The 18,048-nt window shown below is 47.4% G+C and overlaps 1 protein-coding gene across 1 annotated transcript in view; it reads right to left on the bottom strand.

The window, feature by feature from the left end:
- Positions 1–15,753: 15,753 nt before the first annotated feature.
- Positions 15,754–18,048, bottom strand: part of SP140 (SP140 nuclear body protein) — a 57,580-nt gene continuing 55,285 nt past the window's right edge. Inside the window, exons 26-29 of the mRNA XM_076006014.1 lie at positions 17,405–17,513; positions 17,020–17,097; positions 16,672–16,815; positions 15,754–15,980 (exon numbers count right to left, since the gene is read on the bottom strand). Coding sequence (XP_075862129.1) covers positions 15,882–15,980; positions 16,672–16,815; positions 17,020–17,097; positions 17,405–17,513 — 430 coding nt within the window. The 3' untranslated portion in view covers positions 15,754–15,881. The remainder of the gene's footprint in view (positions 15,981–16,671; positions 16,816–17,019; positions 17,098–17,404; positions 17,514–18,048) is intronic.

The raw sequence follows: 18,048 nt of genomic DNA, 5'->3' as shown, positions 1-18,048 counted from the left end.
AGGAGGGTGGAGGCTGGCCAGGGCCACATCCCGGTCCCACCTACAGGGTGCATCATCACCCACAGTCCTTCAGTTTAAGCCCCTGTGGCAGGAGTCCTCGAGCTTTTTACACAGGGGCCAGTTCACTGTCCCTCAGACCATTGGAGAGCCATTGGAGAGTGCGGTGCACATTCCACACATGCGCACTGTGGGCCGGGGACAAGTCGGCTGCTAAGCAGGACAGGCAGCAGCGGCAAAACACCCAGGGGGCTGGATAAATGTCCTGGGGCGGGCCCCATGTGGCTAGTGGCCCGTAGTTTGAGGACCCCTGCCTGTTGTATGCACAACAGGACAAGACACCTATCCCCTGTACCCTGGCGCAGACTCCTACGCCCACTGATGCCAGTTCATGTATCTTTCCCATGACCAGCCCAGCCAGCGAGGCTGGCTGCAGACACACTGTGTGCGCGCAAGGCAAGGAAGGGCCTGTGATTCCGTCTCTCATTTTAGCAGCCCGGTGTCCCTGTTCCCCCCGCCCCAATACCGGCTTCTCTTCCCGGCTCAGCTCTGGCCGGGTCCACACTCCCCTCTAGTGGCCGTGACCGGCATCACCGTCTTCTTCGAGCCGGCCTCTGACGTCTGTTTCGGAACACAGAAACCGGAAGTGCTTCTCGTCCCTGGGTAGCAGCTGTCCAAATGCAACTTCAAAATCTACCGCTCTTGTTTGGAAGAACTGAGGAAGTGTCAGATCATATACCCTCGCCAGCAGCTGCTGACCCCTCCGAGAGCTGCAGACGATCGGCTTCGCGGAGAAGAGCGTGTCGAAATGCAGCCTCCTCCCGCGTCAAACTTCAAGGAAGAGGCGGGGCCTCCGCGGCCAGGTGCTGAGGAAGCGCCCGCCTGGCTCAGGTGCGGCACGTCCCGGCCCCACCGTCACCACGGGCGGGCGGGCTCCTCCAGGCCCTGTGTCCGGCAGCGGACAAGCAGCTGGAAGAGAGAAAGAAGCTTTTGGCTTACGTTTCATCCTGGACCTCCCCATCCAGTGGTTTTCCACGGGAGGCCGAGAGCCGGTGCCTGACGCCACCTTCCTCGCGGCAGCTGCTGCTCAGGAAGTCCCCTCTGTAACTCGCTGCTCAGACCTGCAAGCCAGAGGCCCGGGAGGCCAAGCTTTGTAACTCGCTGCTCAGATCTGCAAGCCAGAAGCCCGGGAGGCCAAGCTTTGTAACTCGCTGCTCAGATCTGCAAGCCAGAGGCCCGGGAGGCCAAGCTTTGTAACCACTTCGGGGCCACGCTCACCTGCCCGAAACCTCGCCCACAGCGGCACTCACAGTCCGCACGACAGTCTGTGCTGTGCATTGAGGACAAACCCGTTTTGCTCTTGTGTGATGAGGAGAGCTTTAAAGCACTGGAAGCTTGTTCTGCTTTACAGGCAGCTTTACTTGTAAATCAGAATAGGTAACATATACATATATGTTTTCATTACGTTATTTTCAAATGTTCACAATTTTATTTTGATAAATCAACAATTAGAAAAGTCATATCATATAACCTTTTGTTATAGAACTTTATAAATATTAAATTTTTTAAGGAAATTTCTCTTGGTTTGATTCTAAGTATCTCTCCCAAATGTCTTCAATTTTATTAAAAAGTATTCACTTTAGCTGTCAGCTAAAGTCGCTGTGCGCGTTCACCTGTGGCTATCGACTATAGTCGAGTCTGGTCCCAAAGTGGTTAAAAGAAATGTGGTATATTTACATTATTTTAAAATGCATATTAGAAGACTAATTATAAGAAAGATGTGTATCACTTTTACCATTTTTAAAGGATAATTCAGATTCTGTGTGTTTCTTTGTAAAGAAGGATCTAAGCTTGTTCATTTCCATCCCTCCCCTACTTGGACACGATTTTTTTGTTTTTAAAAAAAGGAACATTAATGTAGATGATATAGAAACAAAAGAAGGCCGGGCTTGGTGGCTCATGCCTGTAATACTAGCTCCCTGGGAGGTCAAGGCAGGTGGATCGTTTGAGCTCAGGAGTTCAAAACCAGCCTGAGCAAGAGTGAGACCCCGTCTCTACTATAAATAGAAAGAAATTAATTGGACAACTAATATATAGAGAAAAAAAATTATAGCATAGTGGCATGTGCCTATAATCCCAGCTACTCGGGAGGCTGAGGCAGGAGGATTGCTTGAGCCCAGTAGTTTGAGGTTGCTGTGAGCTAGGCTGACGCCACGGCACTCTCTCTAGCCTGGGCACCAAAGTGAGACTCTGTCTCAGAAAAAAAAAAAAAAGAAACAAAAGAGAAACTATCAGCCTAAATAAGCATGTAATTATAGCATTAAAAAGTGTCCACATCACTCACGGTAGAAGGCAGCAATGCCTTTCTGGTGTCAGCTTGTTTGATTTAATGCAAAAAAATATGTTAGAGACTATTTAACGGATAAGAAAATGGATTTCTATGTAATAGAGACTGAGAAAAAATTCTAGGTAAAGTGTTCTCCTATAATAAATAATCAGATATGGTCCAATTTGTGGGAAGAGTGCAGACCCCGATGTTCAAGTGACACATGTGCTGATGTCCCACGGGACCCAGTGCAGCACACATGCATTGCTTGGCCGTTTTTGCCCACTGTTTTGTTTGTTCAATAATGTCATTCACGTCTCCAGTGAAGATTCACATTAACAGAATGTAAAATAAATGGGTCTGCAGTTGACATATTTCATATTAAGGTTTGGTCTCAAGCAAAAATAAATTTCATATTAGTACTTTGTACATGAACTCCACTTTTTAAAAAAAGTGTTACCTTTTGTTATAGAACTTTATAAATATTAAATTTTTTAAGGAAATTTCTCTTGGTTTGATTCTAAGTATCTCTCCCAAATGTCTTCAATTTTATTAAAAAGTATTCATGCAATTACTTTAAAAGAAAATGCAAGCAAAAGCTTGCTGCTTGTCCCTGAGGCCACATCAATGAGAATGAAGAGTGAGGACAAGTGGTTTGAGAAGGGGAAAAGAAGTTTATTAATTTGGTGGCAAATGAGGAGACTAGTGAACTAGTGTCTCAAAGACCACTATCCTCACTTTAAGCGGAAACACGGGGCTTTTTAAGTGGGAGTTTTCAGCAGTGGGGCTCTGGCCTGCTTGACCAGTGTCACATGTCGCAGCTTAACTATAATCAGTGTTTTTGATCTTGAGTCTTGGGCCATCGTGACCTAATCTCTGCTGACTATGACCTTGTGGTCCTTGTCTTGTCTGGACAATCCTGTTTTAAGATAATAAAGAACAAACAGCAAAGAACATTTTTCTGCCCCTTGGATCACTGGCCTGGGGGTAGAATGCAAATTTTAATTCCCAAAAAGGGTGGAGCTTTCAGAGAGACAACTGGTAAAACATTGACCTCCCCTCCCACTTACCTCTGTTGCACAAACACTTTAAAATTTGGAGAAGCACCATTATTTACTTCTAATAAACTTGAGCCAATTTAAGGATTGGGTTCTGACAAAATTTCTATATTTGGCAGTTCATGATCACAAACAGGCTTGTTGCCTAGATGGAAGTCTCTGTTGAAACTTCTCTGATCCCGCTGTACTCCCACACAGCTTCATCCTGCCCGGGAGCCCCCAGGTGGCCCTGCCTTCCTCACCTCCCCGGAGGATAAAGTCCTCAAACCTGCTCACCCTGAGGCCCTGAAGGATAATCTGGAGATTGTGGATTTTACTCAATGGTGAGTAATTTAAAGCATTCAAAAATAGCAAACAAGCTTCAAAAATGGATGACATAGAATGACATTTTAAGAGAAGACAGAGACTTCAAAGAGGTTTGTTTCATGCTGACAACTTTGGCACTGCCCCCAGCCCACCCCTGCACCGCCCCGCCCTGCTCAGTCTCCCTGGGGGTGGCCTGCACCTTGCATTACCATTAGGGGGCCTCTGGGCCAGAAGGACTTAGAACTGAAGAGTCTCCGCTTCACTTGGAGCCCCAACTGCTTGCCTGAAAAAAAGCTGCCTTTTGCAGAGTTCACCATTTTTAATATTCCGGGAACTGCTGGTGGTACCTTCCCGTGTTCACGAGGGCGTCCCCAAGCACTTGCTGCCATCACTCGGAGAAGGAAGCCAGACAGCGGCACGCTGGACGTGCCCCAGATGGATCGAAGGCTGCAGGGGTCAGACTTGCCCTCAGAAAGTAGGAGGATGTTCCTTCCAGGTTGTGGTCGGCCTGGGGTCCCCCTGCTGGCCTCAGAGTGTCGGCTGTGCCCGGCTGCCCACCACCAGGAGCAGAGGAAGACTGGCGGCCGGGGATGGACCAGAGAAGTCGGCAGCTGGGGCCCTCAATCACTGATCAATGAAGCCTTTTATGAAGTCCTTACTCTTATTATTTCTGCAAATTCCTCCATGTGTCTGTTACTAATCCTGATGACCTGGACTGTCCTGGATCTCAGGACTGCCAGGTAATGGGCGTGTGGCAGAGGAGAGCACCTGGTAGCCTGCTCAGATGGCCTCCACCCAGCACATGGAAGGAGCCTCCTGGGCAGCGGCCTTCTGCTCCTTTTGGCTTGTAAGTGGGTGCTGTTGTTGAGTGGAGCGTCCATGGCAGAGACCTCAGTGTTGTTCTACAGAACATAGAAACGTTGGGGGAGGACAGTGTAGCTCTGTGAAGATTCAGTAGGTATGAGACAGGAAATGGGTTGTCATTACAGAAACCCAGCCACGAGAAGAGGATTAGTGTAACTATCCCTGCAAGAAGACTTGGCATCCCAAGTATATTTCTAGCAAGGGTAGATGCGCACATGCTGACCATTGTCTGAAGTTGTTATTATGCAGGGAGAGGATGGAGCCTGCCTTGCACACAGGAGAGGAAAATGTGGGTGGGAAACAGCTGAGCCAGAACACAGGGGCTTTCCCAGGACACCTGTGCATGAAAAATACTGCATAAAGAATGAGGTGGGTCTTCTCAGAGTTAACTGTAACAGCTCTGGTCTGGGGAAATCCAAAATAAAGTCTAATGATCTCTCCCCAGAGCCAAGAAGCTCTGAAGCTGGCACAACAGCCCCATGCATTTCCCCTGCCTGGCGCACTTGTTTCTCACAGGTACAAATGCTGTGTCCATGACTCAGGTTGATGTCCTAACAGGGCCCAGCCCATCAGCATGGGAGGACCACCTGGGTCTGGCCAGGTCAGGAAGTGTCCCTGGGAACACATCAGGGTGGCCCCAGGTCTTGACCAACCATTGCTCGGCATCCTGTATCTCCCCTAGGGGTGAGGCTCTCTGGCGAGGGCAGGCTGTGAAAGTGCCAGGTGGGGAAGCTTTTCATGAGCAGATGCCCTTCGGGGACTCCAAGTACAATGGCTTTCTGGACAATGTACTGGAGTGGTGGTGCTGGTTCTCAAAACAATGACATTGAAGTTGAAAATTCACCCATCTAATTTGATGATCCATTTTCTTGGGGACATAAAGGGAATAAAAGGGAAGGTCCCTGAGATAGATGCCATTTCTCCAGCTATTAACCAGTTGAGAATGGCCAGGGGACCCAGACAAGAAGCTGACACCCTCCCTTCCAGAGAGAATGGGGAGCCCTCTGCACTAATGAGGAATGTCGTCTATGGCCCACGGCACCTATCCAGGAATAATTCTAGGAATGTTCAGCCCGTTGAATGTGGAGCTGAGCTAAGCGAGCGGCTCACATTTGTCCCACAGCTTGCATTCTGGGCTGAACTGTGATGACGATAATGTTATCCTTGAGCTGTGCTTTCAAGAACCAAGTTTTGGAAACTGAGTCCTTCCATACTGGGGTGTCTGGATTTATCATTTATCATTCAGACAATGGAACAATGCAGAAACACGGAAGATATTTTTTGCATTTCCTGAATAAGCACAAAGCAAAAACCACCAGCTGGGTCCTGTACAGCAATTCAGGCCACATGCAGTGACACAAGACTTTGCAAAAACTTCTAAGAACAGACATGTCCACTGGTGGCCTGCAGAATGCACCAGCCACAGGCTCAGTCCCATTCTCAGAGACCCAGAGAAGCAGTCAGAAAGGGGCAGCAGCTGCAGCCACGTCATTATAGATGACCAAGACTTGTACTCCTGGCATCTCTGGGCTGAGGTCCTGCCTCCTCCTCCCCACCCAGACTCAGGCAACTGCGGACAGGCACCCTGGAGAATGGGGGGCAGGGGATGGAAAGTGGTCTGGCAGGACGCAATTATAGATGTAAGACAAGTGTCTCCGCAGAGGAATCACCCACCCCCTTCTCTGAATACTCCACACACTAGTTTCTAGCTAAAATATTAGGGGGTGGTTTTACCACTACAGGACTCTAGAATGCACCACCTTCGTATGAGCCAGTGTAGACTGTCTCAGTCCCACACACCATGGGGTTCAGGGAAAAACTTGAACCAAGATTTCAGGAGTGAAAAACCCCAGCTTTGACTGGACACAGTGGCTCATGCTTATAATCCCAGCACTTAAGGGAGGCTGAGGCAGGAGGATCACTTTAGGTCAGGAATTTGAAACTAGCCTGAGCAATATAGCAAGACCCTGTTTCTACATAGAATACAAAAATTTAGCCAAGCATGGTGGCACATATCTGTAGTTCCAGCCACTCAGGAAGCTGAGGCAGAAGTATTGTTTAAACCCAGGAGTTTGAGTTTGCAGTGAGCTGTGATGACACCACTACACTCTACCCTGGGTGACAAAGAATGACCCTGCTCAAAAAAAAAAACAAAAAAAAACCAAAAAAACCCTGATTTCAATGCCATGTAGGAACAGATAGTTTCATGTAAAATGAAAACCTCAGACCACAGGATCTGAACAGAAATGTTAGCAGAGGTTGGGTATGTTGGCTCATGCCTGTAATCCCAGCACTTTGGGAGGCAGAATTGGGAGGATTGCTTGAGGCCAGTAGTTCGAGACCAGCCTGGGCAACACAGCAAGACCTCAACTCTGCAAAATAAAAAAAGAAGTGTTAGCGGAAGGCGTAAAGGCACCTGATTAATTACACTGTTCTACAGCACCCTGTGTCCATACTGTGTTTACAGTCACTGCATTGGCAGCTAATTGCACACAAGTCTCACTTGAATCAGAACAGGAAGAGCTTCTGTTTCAGCAAGCGATTCACACAGGCTCAAAGTGCATGCTCTGTCTTGTCTGAAGTGGGCAAAGCTCAGCCCTCAGCTCAGAGTGACTTCTGTTTGCCCCAGGCGTCAGTCAGAGACATCGGAAGGGATTATACACAGAATCTGGGTTGTTTTCTATGACTCTGTGCCTTCTGCGACTTTCCCATCACTGTCAGAAAGCCTGGTTGCTCTGGGCTTCTCCCCCTGGCTCTGCCAACCAGAAAGAAGGTGGGCTTTCCATCAAAGTTTTGGGCCACCCCACGCAAGACGGTGGCTGCTCTCAGGGCCAGGCAATAATAAACAGGAAGTCAGTCTCTGGGTTTCGACTTCTGGGCAAAGTCAGCCTGCTTTCGTTTACTTCACAGAGTTTCTAGCTGTTATCTGCAAGAAGGACAGTTGGCTAGGAGATTCCTCCTGAATATTGTAAGGGCCTGATTGCACCCCAAAGCTGCTGGCTCACTTGTGCGAGCCCGGATAACAGAAAATGGGCCCAGGGGAGGAGTAATCGGCTCCTGGAAACTGCTAGCTTGGGGCCCAAAGGTAGAGCTATCGGCTAAACGCATATTTCTGCTTCTGAGAATCGCTTGCTTGCAGCTGGACGCATAGGTATGGGGCCAGATAAGGGAGAAAGCCCCCTTTGCCGCCGGCGGGCTACCAGTCCACCAATCATTTTAAAGACTAACACGCACAATCAGCTTGTACAGCGCGGGTGTTCAAGAGGGTGGGGGGATAAAAGGGGAGCCCCAGCTTTGGTCAGGGTCCTTGCCTGTAAGAGCGGCCACTGCGCTGGCACTCTAGGGCCTGGACCCTGGCTAGCCAGAAAATAAAGCTCCTCTTGAGTGATTGCATCCTTGGTGTCTTTGTTCGTCTGCCTGGCGGGGTGCAGGAAGCCGGTCCCTAACAATATCAGAAACAGAGCTCCCTGGTCCTCATTCCTAAGCAGCAGAGCAGCCGTGCCTGCTCCCACACCCAGCCCGGTCTAGAGACACCAGTGTCTCCAAAGGGGGCCCCCTGAACCCCGGCCCACCCTAGGGAAGAGGTGGCACCACACAGTAGCATCAAACAGAAAGGACACCTTTCTGAGGGACACACAACTCAGAGCTATACATCCTCTGTACTTTAGTTCTCAAAGGAGTGGACTTGTGCCAGTAAACGAAATAACACAGCAAATAATATGCCTGGGTATAAGATATGCATCATTCTAGAATTTCAGTTGGAGTAAATCCTTACAAACCATCTATACAGATGAGACATGTAAGTTCTTACCAGTAAGCCTAAGGCCTAAGAGTATTTTCTGTCTCTGTTACAGAAGGAGATGGAGTGACAGCATCAAACGTGGTTTTGTTTCAGGGACTTATTTAAGTAGCCATCTCTATACAAGGGATTCAGGCTCTGGCCGTCACTCTGCCTCCTTCCTGCTCTGACTTCCCTGAGCATTTAGCGAATAAATGGCACCCACCTGGGTACACAAGAGAGTTTGGCCTAATAGGAAACACAATGGCAGCAAGTGCAGTTCCTGGGTCTGATTCTGGGGGCTCGTGAAGCCTCCAGGGTCTCCTCTCCTTCCCAGCCCAGGTGCTCTGGCCGCTCCCAGGGACACAGGCGCACTCCCCCAGAGTACGAGCCCAGCTGGGCTCCCCGGCATCGCAGCAGACACCCCTCATGTCTCTGAGTCCAGGTAAACTGGACTGAGCCGATGACAGGCTCAGGCCCTGTCCTTGTTCTTGGCTGTCCAGTGGGGCGGGGTGGACGCCATGACCAACTCAGCCTTTGCCGCTGCAGCACAGGACAACGGGCCACAGTCCCCCTGCCCCAGTGGACTCAAGGAACTCGGCCCCCAGGCTCTGTGGCCCCTCGGACTGGCCTGGAATGGGCCCTTTCCTCCGTTAGACAGCAATGGTCCCCCTCTGCCAGTCCCCCAGGGGGTTCCGTGGATCAGCCACGTTTCCTTTGCCTGTTCAGCCTCTTCTGCCCCGTTTTCGAACAGCACCTGGGTCCTTTGGGTGAACACCCTCTCCCTTTGGGTGCAGGAGTAGAGAGAGGGACTATTAATCAAGATACAGGACCTCGAGCAGGCCAGGCCAGCCTGGCACTCCTTGGGGAGTTGGACTCTTGAGTGAAGTGTGGTGTGGAGTTACAGAAAAAACTGGCAAACATTAATTAACAACCTTAACAAGACGGCTGAGTTGGTCCTGGAGCTGCTCTGGTTCCTGCCCTTGTTCCCGGGCTGTTTGCGGGCTCAGCACCCCAGCCTTCCCGCCCTTTCTGTGAGCCACTGTGTACTTCATCAGTGAAGTCCCTTTTTGTCTAACCAGGATAATTTGGGCTCTCTTGATGGCAAAGAGCCCTGATGGATACAAGGATGTTTGTGTTAATTTTCTTAGCTTGTTTGCTTATTAATAATACTTATGTATTGCATACAGGGCCAGTTACTTTCTAAGAGCATAATAAACATTAACTCATTAATCCTCACGATAATCTAGTGAGCTAGGTGCTGTCAGTATCTCCATTTTGCAGATAAAATCAGTGCGGGGAAGGCTTGCCCAAGGACACGCAGGCAGCAAGGGGAGAAGGGAGGAGCTGGGCTTCTACCTACATGGGCTAACTTCAGAGTCTGTGCTCCAAGATACTGGCCCGTGCTGCCTCTCGGTACAAGCTGATACCGCTTATGACACCAGAAATAACTGAAAAGAAACACACGCGATTGAGACTTGATGGAAAATGCAAGCTATGACATGCATAATGTACAGCTACATTTGCTGACTTGTGACAATGTCCATTATATATTATTAAGTGGAAAACATTGATCATCACATTCTATTTATTAAAATAGCATACCCACTGCCTCTCCCCACCCCCCACCCCAAACATACACACATTACAAAGTCTTTTTCATCAAATTGTCAACCATAGTTATTCTCCTCACCCTGGGAGGACTACCAAGCACTGTGTTTCTCCGTGACAGAAGGAACAAGGTGCAATAGCCCAGAGCTTCGGAGGGGCTCTCACTGACCCCTGAAAACTTACTGTTATGGCACGTCTCCGAATCTTTGTAAGTTTTATCTCCCACTAAGTGCAGTGCCTATGACTTAACAAGTTATTCAGAACACTCAACACTTTTTGCTTATCTGGCCCATAAACATAGTGGACCAATGCAATGTATTGCAGAGTGTCCAGACGGCTATATTGTAAAGACATCAGAATTCACTTTGTCCTGGGGCAAGACCATACTGTTGTCCAACCCATGCGAATGTGAACTGCTTCGTATCCTGCTTCCTGCTGGTTATTTGTTTTGTTTTGTTTTTAGTTTGTCAATATGGTGAATTTTATTATTTTTTGTCTTTTTTTAGACCTTTTTTTATTTCAGCATATTATGGGGATACAAATGTTTAAGTTACATATGTTGCCCTTGCCCCACCCAAGTCAGAGCTTCAAGCGTGTCCATACCCCAGATGGTGCACACCACACCCATAAGGTGTGAATATACCCTTCCCCTCCTCCCTCCCATCTGCCCAACACTCGATGAATGTTATTACTATATGTGCACTTAAGTGTTGATTAGTACTCACCAATTTGCTGGTGAGTACATGTGGTGCTTGTTTTTCCATTCTTGGGATACTTCACTTAGTAGAATGGGCTCCAGCTCCATTCAGGATAATACAAGAGATGTTAGTTCACCATTGTTTTTTGTGGCTGAATGGAACTCCATGGTATACATATATACCACATTTTATTAATCCACTCATGTATTGATGGGCACTTGGGTTGTTTCCACATCTTTGCAATTGTGAATTGTGCTGCTATAAACATTCGAGTGCAGATGTCTTTTTTATAGAGTGTCTTTTGTTCTTTTGAGTGGATGCCCAGTAATGGGATTGCTGGATCAAATGGTAGATCTACTTGTATCTCTTTGAGATATCTCCACGTTGCTTTCCACAGAGGTTATACTAGTTTGCAGCCCCACGCCTGCAGTATATTTTAAAAATACATTTACCATACTAATAGTTGCATGTCACTCACCAGAGGCTGTGCTAATATGTTCTCATAAAATTACCAATTCTGGCATGACAACTGCAGTTGGGGCTACTCCTTGGTTAAGTTTCTAACAGACACCTAGCAGTACGAACCACCTAGCTTCTGCAGAGGGCAAAGTGCTGAATTAAAATGGAGGTGTAACGGAGACAACGACCCCTGCGTCCTTCAAGTCTCTGCAGTGGCACTCATCTCTGTCATTCCCCAGGAATATGCTATTGCTTTTGTCTTAACTATTTTCACCACCAGAAACTTCAATTTCACGGCCTTCTGCTTGGCCTTTCCTAAGACAGTCATTGGTACGGTACAGGTCAAAGAACTGGGCAAGTGATCTAGACTTTTCACGGAGGTAGCTGATAGCCTTCTGCTCATCTGCTTCTAATCTCTTTCGATACTATATATTAGGGAGATCCTTGTCGGCTGCCCATCTGTGTGGCCTGCAGGAGCCCCATACCCCACTGGCCACCTCCATAGACACCTACAGGCCAGGCCCCCTGCTGTCTTTCTATCCTTGCTGCCCCTTATGGAAATTACTTTATCTTGCTCTAAATGCTGCCACCTGGCTGGCCACTGTTAATCTGGAATTCTGTCATTGCCATTGCTACGAAGGAACTCAGTTCTGTACAATATTCCTACCATAATTCCAAACTGCGGAGGACAGCCGTGGCTGAGCTTCTTAAGGATGCTGGTGCCTCAGCAGTGTGTTCCTTCTCACCTTCAGTTACTGTGTCCGTGCCCTCCCAAGGAGCTCGGTCACCTGATGGATGGACTTTCCAGGGGTCAAGACGAGAGCCATTCTCGCATGCCAACTTCTCTCTCCTCTGCACCCCTCTTCCCAGCGTCTGCCGTGGAAGCTCTGGTAACTCTGCTTTCACTTCATTTAATGTGCACCACGTCTTATGCCCGGCCTCTGTGCGCCACCCCGGAGCACAGTAGAATCATGCTTTTGGCCCTTGCCAAGCTAATTAAATGCTGTGGCAGAGAAAAGTGTCCCTGCATTATTAGTTCTCCCTTATCCAGTTTTATATTTTATGTTCCTTTTTTTATCATAAAATTTCTTTATTGTTTTAATTCTAAAACAAACAATATATATACATAATTTCTGAATAGTAAACTTCTATTTCTTTTCATTACGGTGTAAACTCATGAAACTTAAAACTTGGTTTTTAATTATAAAATTTTCTATTGTTTTGAATTCAAAAAGAAACAACCTGTACATAATTTTTAAACCTTAATAATTTAAAGACTATCTGAACAGTACATTTCTATTTGCATTAATTATGGTATAAAGTCACGAAGTTAAAATGATTTGATTTTTTTTATTTCAGCTTACTATGAGGGTACAAATGTTAAGGTTACATACATTGCTATTGCTTTCCCTCCCCCCTCGAGTCAGAGCTTCAAGCGCATCCGTTCCCCTGACAATGCACATTGCACTTATAATGTATATATATATATATATAAACCTATCCCCTTCCCCCCACCTGCCCAACACCTGATAAATGTTTTATTGTTTTGGTTTGGTTTTCTTAACATTTTGGTTAAATTTTATAACTTTGTCTTTACCTAGCAAAGGTTAGAGGTATGCTCTTCCCCCCACACTGCTCACCACATCCCTCAGATGTGGGTCTACCCCCCCCACCCCTCGAAATTCTGGTGAACACCACCACCTTTTGAGCACCATATTGATAATCGGTCAGTACCAATGTGATGGCGAGTACATGTGGAGCCCATTTTTCTGATCTTGTGTCACCTCACTTTGGATAATGGGCTTAAGCTCAATCCAGGATAATATAAGCGGTGCTAGCTCGTTGTTGTTTCTTAGAATTGAGTAATATTACATTGTAAACATATACCAAATTTTAATAATCCAGTCATGAATTGACAGGCACTTGGGTTGTTTCTACATCCTTACAATAGTGAATTGTGATGCCATAAACATTCAGGTACAGATGTCTTTATAATAGAATGTCTTGTGCTCTTTTGGGTAGATGCCTAACAATGCTATTGCTGGGTCGAATGGTATTTCTATTTTTAGCTGTTTGAGGCATCTCCAAATTCTTTTCTACAAAGGTTGCACTAATTTGCAGTCCCATCAGCAGTGTAAGAGTGTTCCTGTCTCTCCACATACTCGCCAGCATTTGTTGTCTTGGGATTTCCTGATACATGCCAATCTCACTGGAGTTAGATGATATCTCATTGTGGTTTTGATTTGCATTTTTCTCATGATTAGAGATGCGAGCATTTTTTTTTATATGTTTGCAGGCCATTATTCTGTCTTCTTTGGAAAAGTTTCTGTTCATTTCCGTTGCCCATTTCTTGATGGGGTTGTTTGATTTTTTTCTTGTTAAATCTTTTGAGTTCTAGATAGATTCTTGTTATCAGACCTTTATCGGAAGTGTAGAGGGCAAATATTTTCTCCCACTCTGTAGGTTGTCTATTAGCTCTAATGATAGTTTCTTGGCTGAGCAGAAGCTTTTTAGTTTGATCAGATCCCATTTGTTTATTTTTGTTGCTGCGTGATTGCTTTGGGGGCCTTCTTCTTCAAAAATTCTTTGCCTAGGCCAATGTCAGAAAGGGCTTTCCCAACATCTTCTTCTAGGATTCTTAGGGTTTCATGCCTTAGGTTTAAGTCTGTTATCCATCTTGGGTGGATTTTTGTGAGAGGTGAGAGGTAGGGATCCTGATTCATTCTTCTGCATGTAGATCTCTAGTTTTCCCAGTACCATTTATGGAAGGTAGATTCTTTTCCCCAATGTAAATTTATATTTTATGTTCTTGATCTAGGATCTGCCCCCAGATGCAATCTTCCAGCTCCTGCTGACACATATTGGCCAGACCTGCCCCGCGGCTCCTTTGCAGCCTGTACCCTCCCGTTTCCATGCAGCCCCGCCCGGGACTTGCCCAGTCGGGTTAAGCTGAGAGGCCTCTGCACAGTCGTCACTCAAGCAAAATGGGGGTGGGAGTGGGGCAGTGGTCGGAGCTCTCTCTTGCAACAAGGGGGAAGGGGACTTTTCTGAAAGCCCAGTGGATTCTAGGGGTATCTGGAGCTCAAGGTTCTCATGTGTCTCTACCTAGATAACCCCATTCTGAATCCTAAGGCCCTGACTTTAGCATAAGAGACCATCCTGAGCTTAGGATTCAGTCTTCCCTGAAGTTCTGCCATTCTTAAGATTAGGGCCTGTGCCAGGCTTTCCACGCTGTCTGCCTTCCAGTTGCAGGTAGGAGTGTCTCTTTGCTTTAGATTGGTGATTAATAAATAGATCTAAGCCTGTCATTTACTCTTTTTCAACACATCAGTGGCACTTAGCAATCGTTGACAACTAGTTCTCATAGTCACTTCTTCTCCCATTTCAAATGCCAGACAATTGCTAGCATACCTCTTCACCTAGAGCTCATCCAGTTTACTACAGGTGAAAGTGTGGGCAAGTGCATGCTTTTAGCACCCCTCGGACTATCAATATTCCATCTATCCCCATTTGGCTAGATGGTGATCCAACTCTGGAATCCCATCCTTAGAACTTCCCTCCTTAGGCCCATAATCCTAGGTTGGGTTCCCCAGAAGCATTTGCCAGAGATGAAGTCTCTTAAGCAAGTAATTTATTGCTGAGAGTTCTCTCAAGAGAAGGGAGTGCAGGAAGCAGCATCACGTGGGAAAAGCTAAGCCAGGATGTGGTCACAGCTGGACACTAGCCCCAGCCTGACTCGTGGGGAGCACAGAGTAGCATCGCACCACTCCCTTGCTTCTGCCTTGAGAGTGTACCCTCCAGCTGAAGCAGGCTCCGTTTGTCCCTGGGCAGTGCTCTGAGGAGCAGCCAGCACTCAAGCAGCTGTGGGGAAAGAGCTGGCCAGAAAAAGAGATTGTGCCAAGATACCAATGGCATGGCAGGGGAGCCAAAAATACCTTCCCTCTCCCCTTCTCGCTTCCTTGGCTGGACTATGAATTAAATTGACATAACACAGATTAACTGGGGAACAAAAATACACATCAGAATCCCACAAAATATGAGACTCCAGGAATGGGTCAGATGATTTGACTTTAAAGAATGGGGATTTGGCCAGGCATGGTGGCTCACGCCTGTAATCGTAGCACTCCGGGAGGCCGAGGTGGGAGGATTGTTTGAGCTCAGGAGTTCGAACCCAGCCTGAGCAAGAGCGAGACCCCATCTCTACCAAAAAAATAGAAAGAAATTAGCTGGACAACTAAAAATATATATATAAAAAATTAGCCGGGCATGGTGGCACATGCCTGTTGTCCAGCTACTCGGGAGGCTGAGGCAGGTGGGTTGCCTGAGCCCAGGAGTCTGAGGTTGCTGTGAGCTAGGCTGACACCACAGCACTCTAGCCCAGGCAACAGACAGAGACTCTGTCTCAAAAAAAAAAAAAGAATGGGGACTTGGGGGTCCTGGGGGAGGGTGGCAGCAGCAGTTGTGGGCGGGTGAGGGAAGGTAGAGTTTGACAGTTACAAGTGGCCTTGTGGTGGTCTTGCAGGATATAGGAGTTGTCTGGAGCAGCCCTCAGGAGAAGAGGTGAGATGTGGCCTGGGTTTGTGTCACCTCCAATCTCCTTCCTTGTGATCGCAGTAATCTTCCCTGGTTGACGAGATCCCCAGGGAGGGACTACCTGACAACCGAGCAGATGGGGGAGCTAAGGGTAAGCCCCTCTCTGCATTTGCTATTCCCCAGTTTGACGTGAGCAGCAGCATACTCTGGGGGCCCCATGTCCTGGACTTCTTCAGCATCCACCACACCAGTCAACTGTTCTCTTTTGTCTCCTGAATAGCAAACACTTCCTTAAAATTCTTCTCAAATTCAGCCTCCAGTCTAAGTCCCATTTGGCCAAAATTGTTGTACTGGAAAAAAACAATAAACACAAAAATAGTGATACTCATTACTTGTGTCATTAGACACCTTGTAATTGAGAGTGATCAGGACTCTTGTCTTTTTAAAAAGAAAATAAAAATACTATAAATTGATAATTTATAATGGTATATATTTGGGGGCACAAAGTGATGCTGTGGATTATAAATACCATGTGGAAAAATTAAATCAAGCCTAATTAACATATCTGTCACCTCAACACTTACCATTTTTTGTGGTGAGAATATTTGAAATATACTCTCTAAACAATTTTGAAATGTACAATGCACTCACCAATATTAACTGGACTCTTGCCTTAAACACCAGTCACATTAACCAGGTTAAACTTGAAAACGCATGCAGCGAAGAGTAACTTCTGCTTCCTACAAGCTTGATTATTTCTTACTAACTAGACAGAAAAGTGAAACCATTACCACAGTTGGGGACTATCATTTAGTTGGCTTTTGTTGTTTACTTCCATGAAGAGTTAGAAAAGTAATCTACGTTCTTTATAGCAGTTGAGGTACGGAAGTGTATAAGGTAAGACCACTTCCAGAACCTTTGCTTGTGCAAGCTTGTTACAGGAGGAGGGACACTGAAACTTTCCAGGCACCAGGAAATGAGGGCAACTCAATGGACGTGAAATGGAAAGGACGTGAAATGGAAGCAGAAAGAGCCACTTACCTTGTAGGATGCCCTGTGGTTCTGGAAGATGAGGCGCATGTCCTGCACAAACCCCTCCACCTGGGGGTAACCCTGCTCATTCAGCCTTTTCTTGATTTTGTTCAGCCACATGGGTTCCTTCAGGCTTTGAGAAGCCTCTCTAATCTGGTGGCAAAAATACCGACAGGAGAGTGACCAGCATCGTTCAGTGTCTAACCTGCGTGGGTTCCCATGAAATCCAGCAGACACACAACACAGTAAAGGTAACCGCAGCTTGCCCTCTGGCCCCCAGGGGATCAAGATCATTTAACGTTACAAGTCATGCAACGCCACGGCAGCCTGTCATCATGGCTTGCTAGTGTTACTTACATAATAATAATATGGAATATTGGCGAAAAAGGAGCTCTCAGAACAGCAGTAGACTTTCAAGAGGAGGAATTCGCATTTCTGCAAAAGAAGGAGGCTATAAACGAAAAGCAACTTGGAGGGAATGAGCCCATACACACACCCAGGCAGAAAGCATGGCTCACACCCACCTTCCAGAAGTTTCCTCAACATGTGTGGCTCTTGGAAACAGAAATGTAACGGCTGAGTTATTTTTTCAGCAAACAAGTTGTGGTGCTATCTCAGTGTGATCGCAGTGTGGCTCTGGAGAGCAGGCTCCCTGGGGATGCCATGCCCCCAGCCCTGTGCCTGTCTGCGCTTCTCACATGGGAAGAGAAAGGAGAGGCCTGGGGGTTCTTATCTGACTCACCAGCTGTTCCTCGGGCCCCATCTGCCTCTCCAGGATCTCGGATTCCCGGTGACACTGTTGGCTTCCTGAAAACTCCTTCATCCTGCAGAAGATGCAACTCCACGGGGTCCTGACAGGTTGGGCATAAGGTCAGCAGAGGGCAAGGGCCCTGACAACAGCCACCGTTCTTGTGGCTGCCACTGTCCTCCTTTAGGAAAGGGCGAGGGGCTCAGCCATGGGGGACACCTCCCAGAGCGCCCAAGACCCCCCATGAGGTCTCGCACTGATGGCTCCCTCCCGTCAGTCGTGGCAGCTGGCGGGCGGTCCGAGGAAGGTGGGGCCAGAGTGGCGGCTCTCCTTTCCCTGCCTGAGCTGCTGGGGGCACAAGGAGCCCCACCTGCCAGGCCTGAGTGTTGGAAACTGAGCTTTAACCCACAGGGACCTGGGGGTGGGGGATGGGTCTGAAGAGACTGTGGTAAAATGTGGGACCAGGCCATGCTTCCTGTCTTTTGTGAATAAGCACAAAGTAAAAACAATTGGTGTTTCCTGCTCTTGAACGTCCTTGGGCAGGAGTCCCTGATGCAAAAGTTGGAGGAAAGGGCAGCAACAATATGCGGCAGAGGAGCGGGTCCTGTCACCAGCCTCGGCATCCCACAGGAGGTGCC

This window comes from Microcebus murinus, chromosome 8, assembly GCF_040939455.1.
Source record: "Microcebus murinus isolate Inina chromosome 8, M.murinus_Inina_mat1.0, whole genome shotgun sequence".
Taxonomy (NCBI): domain Eukaryota; kingdom Metazoa; phylum Chordata; class Mammalia; order Primates; family Cheirogaleidae; genus Microcebus; species Microcebus murinus.
This window is presented reverse-complemented; position numbering and strand designations above follow the sequence as displayed.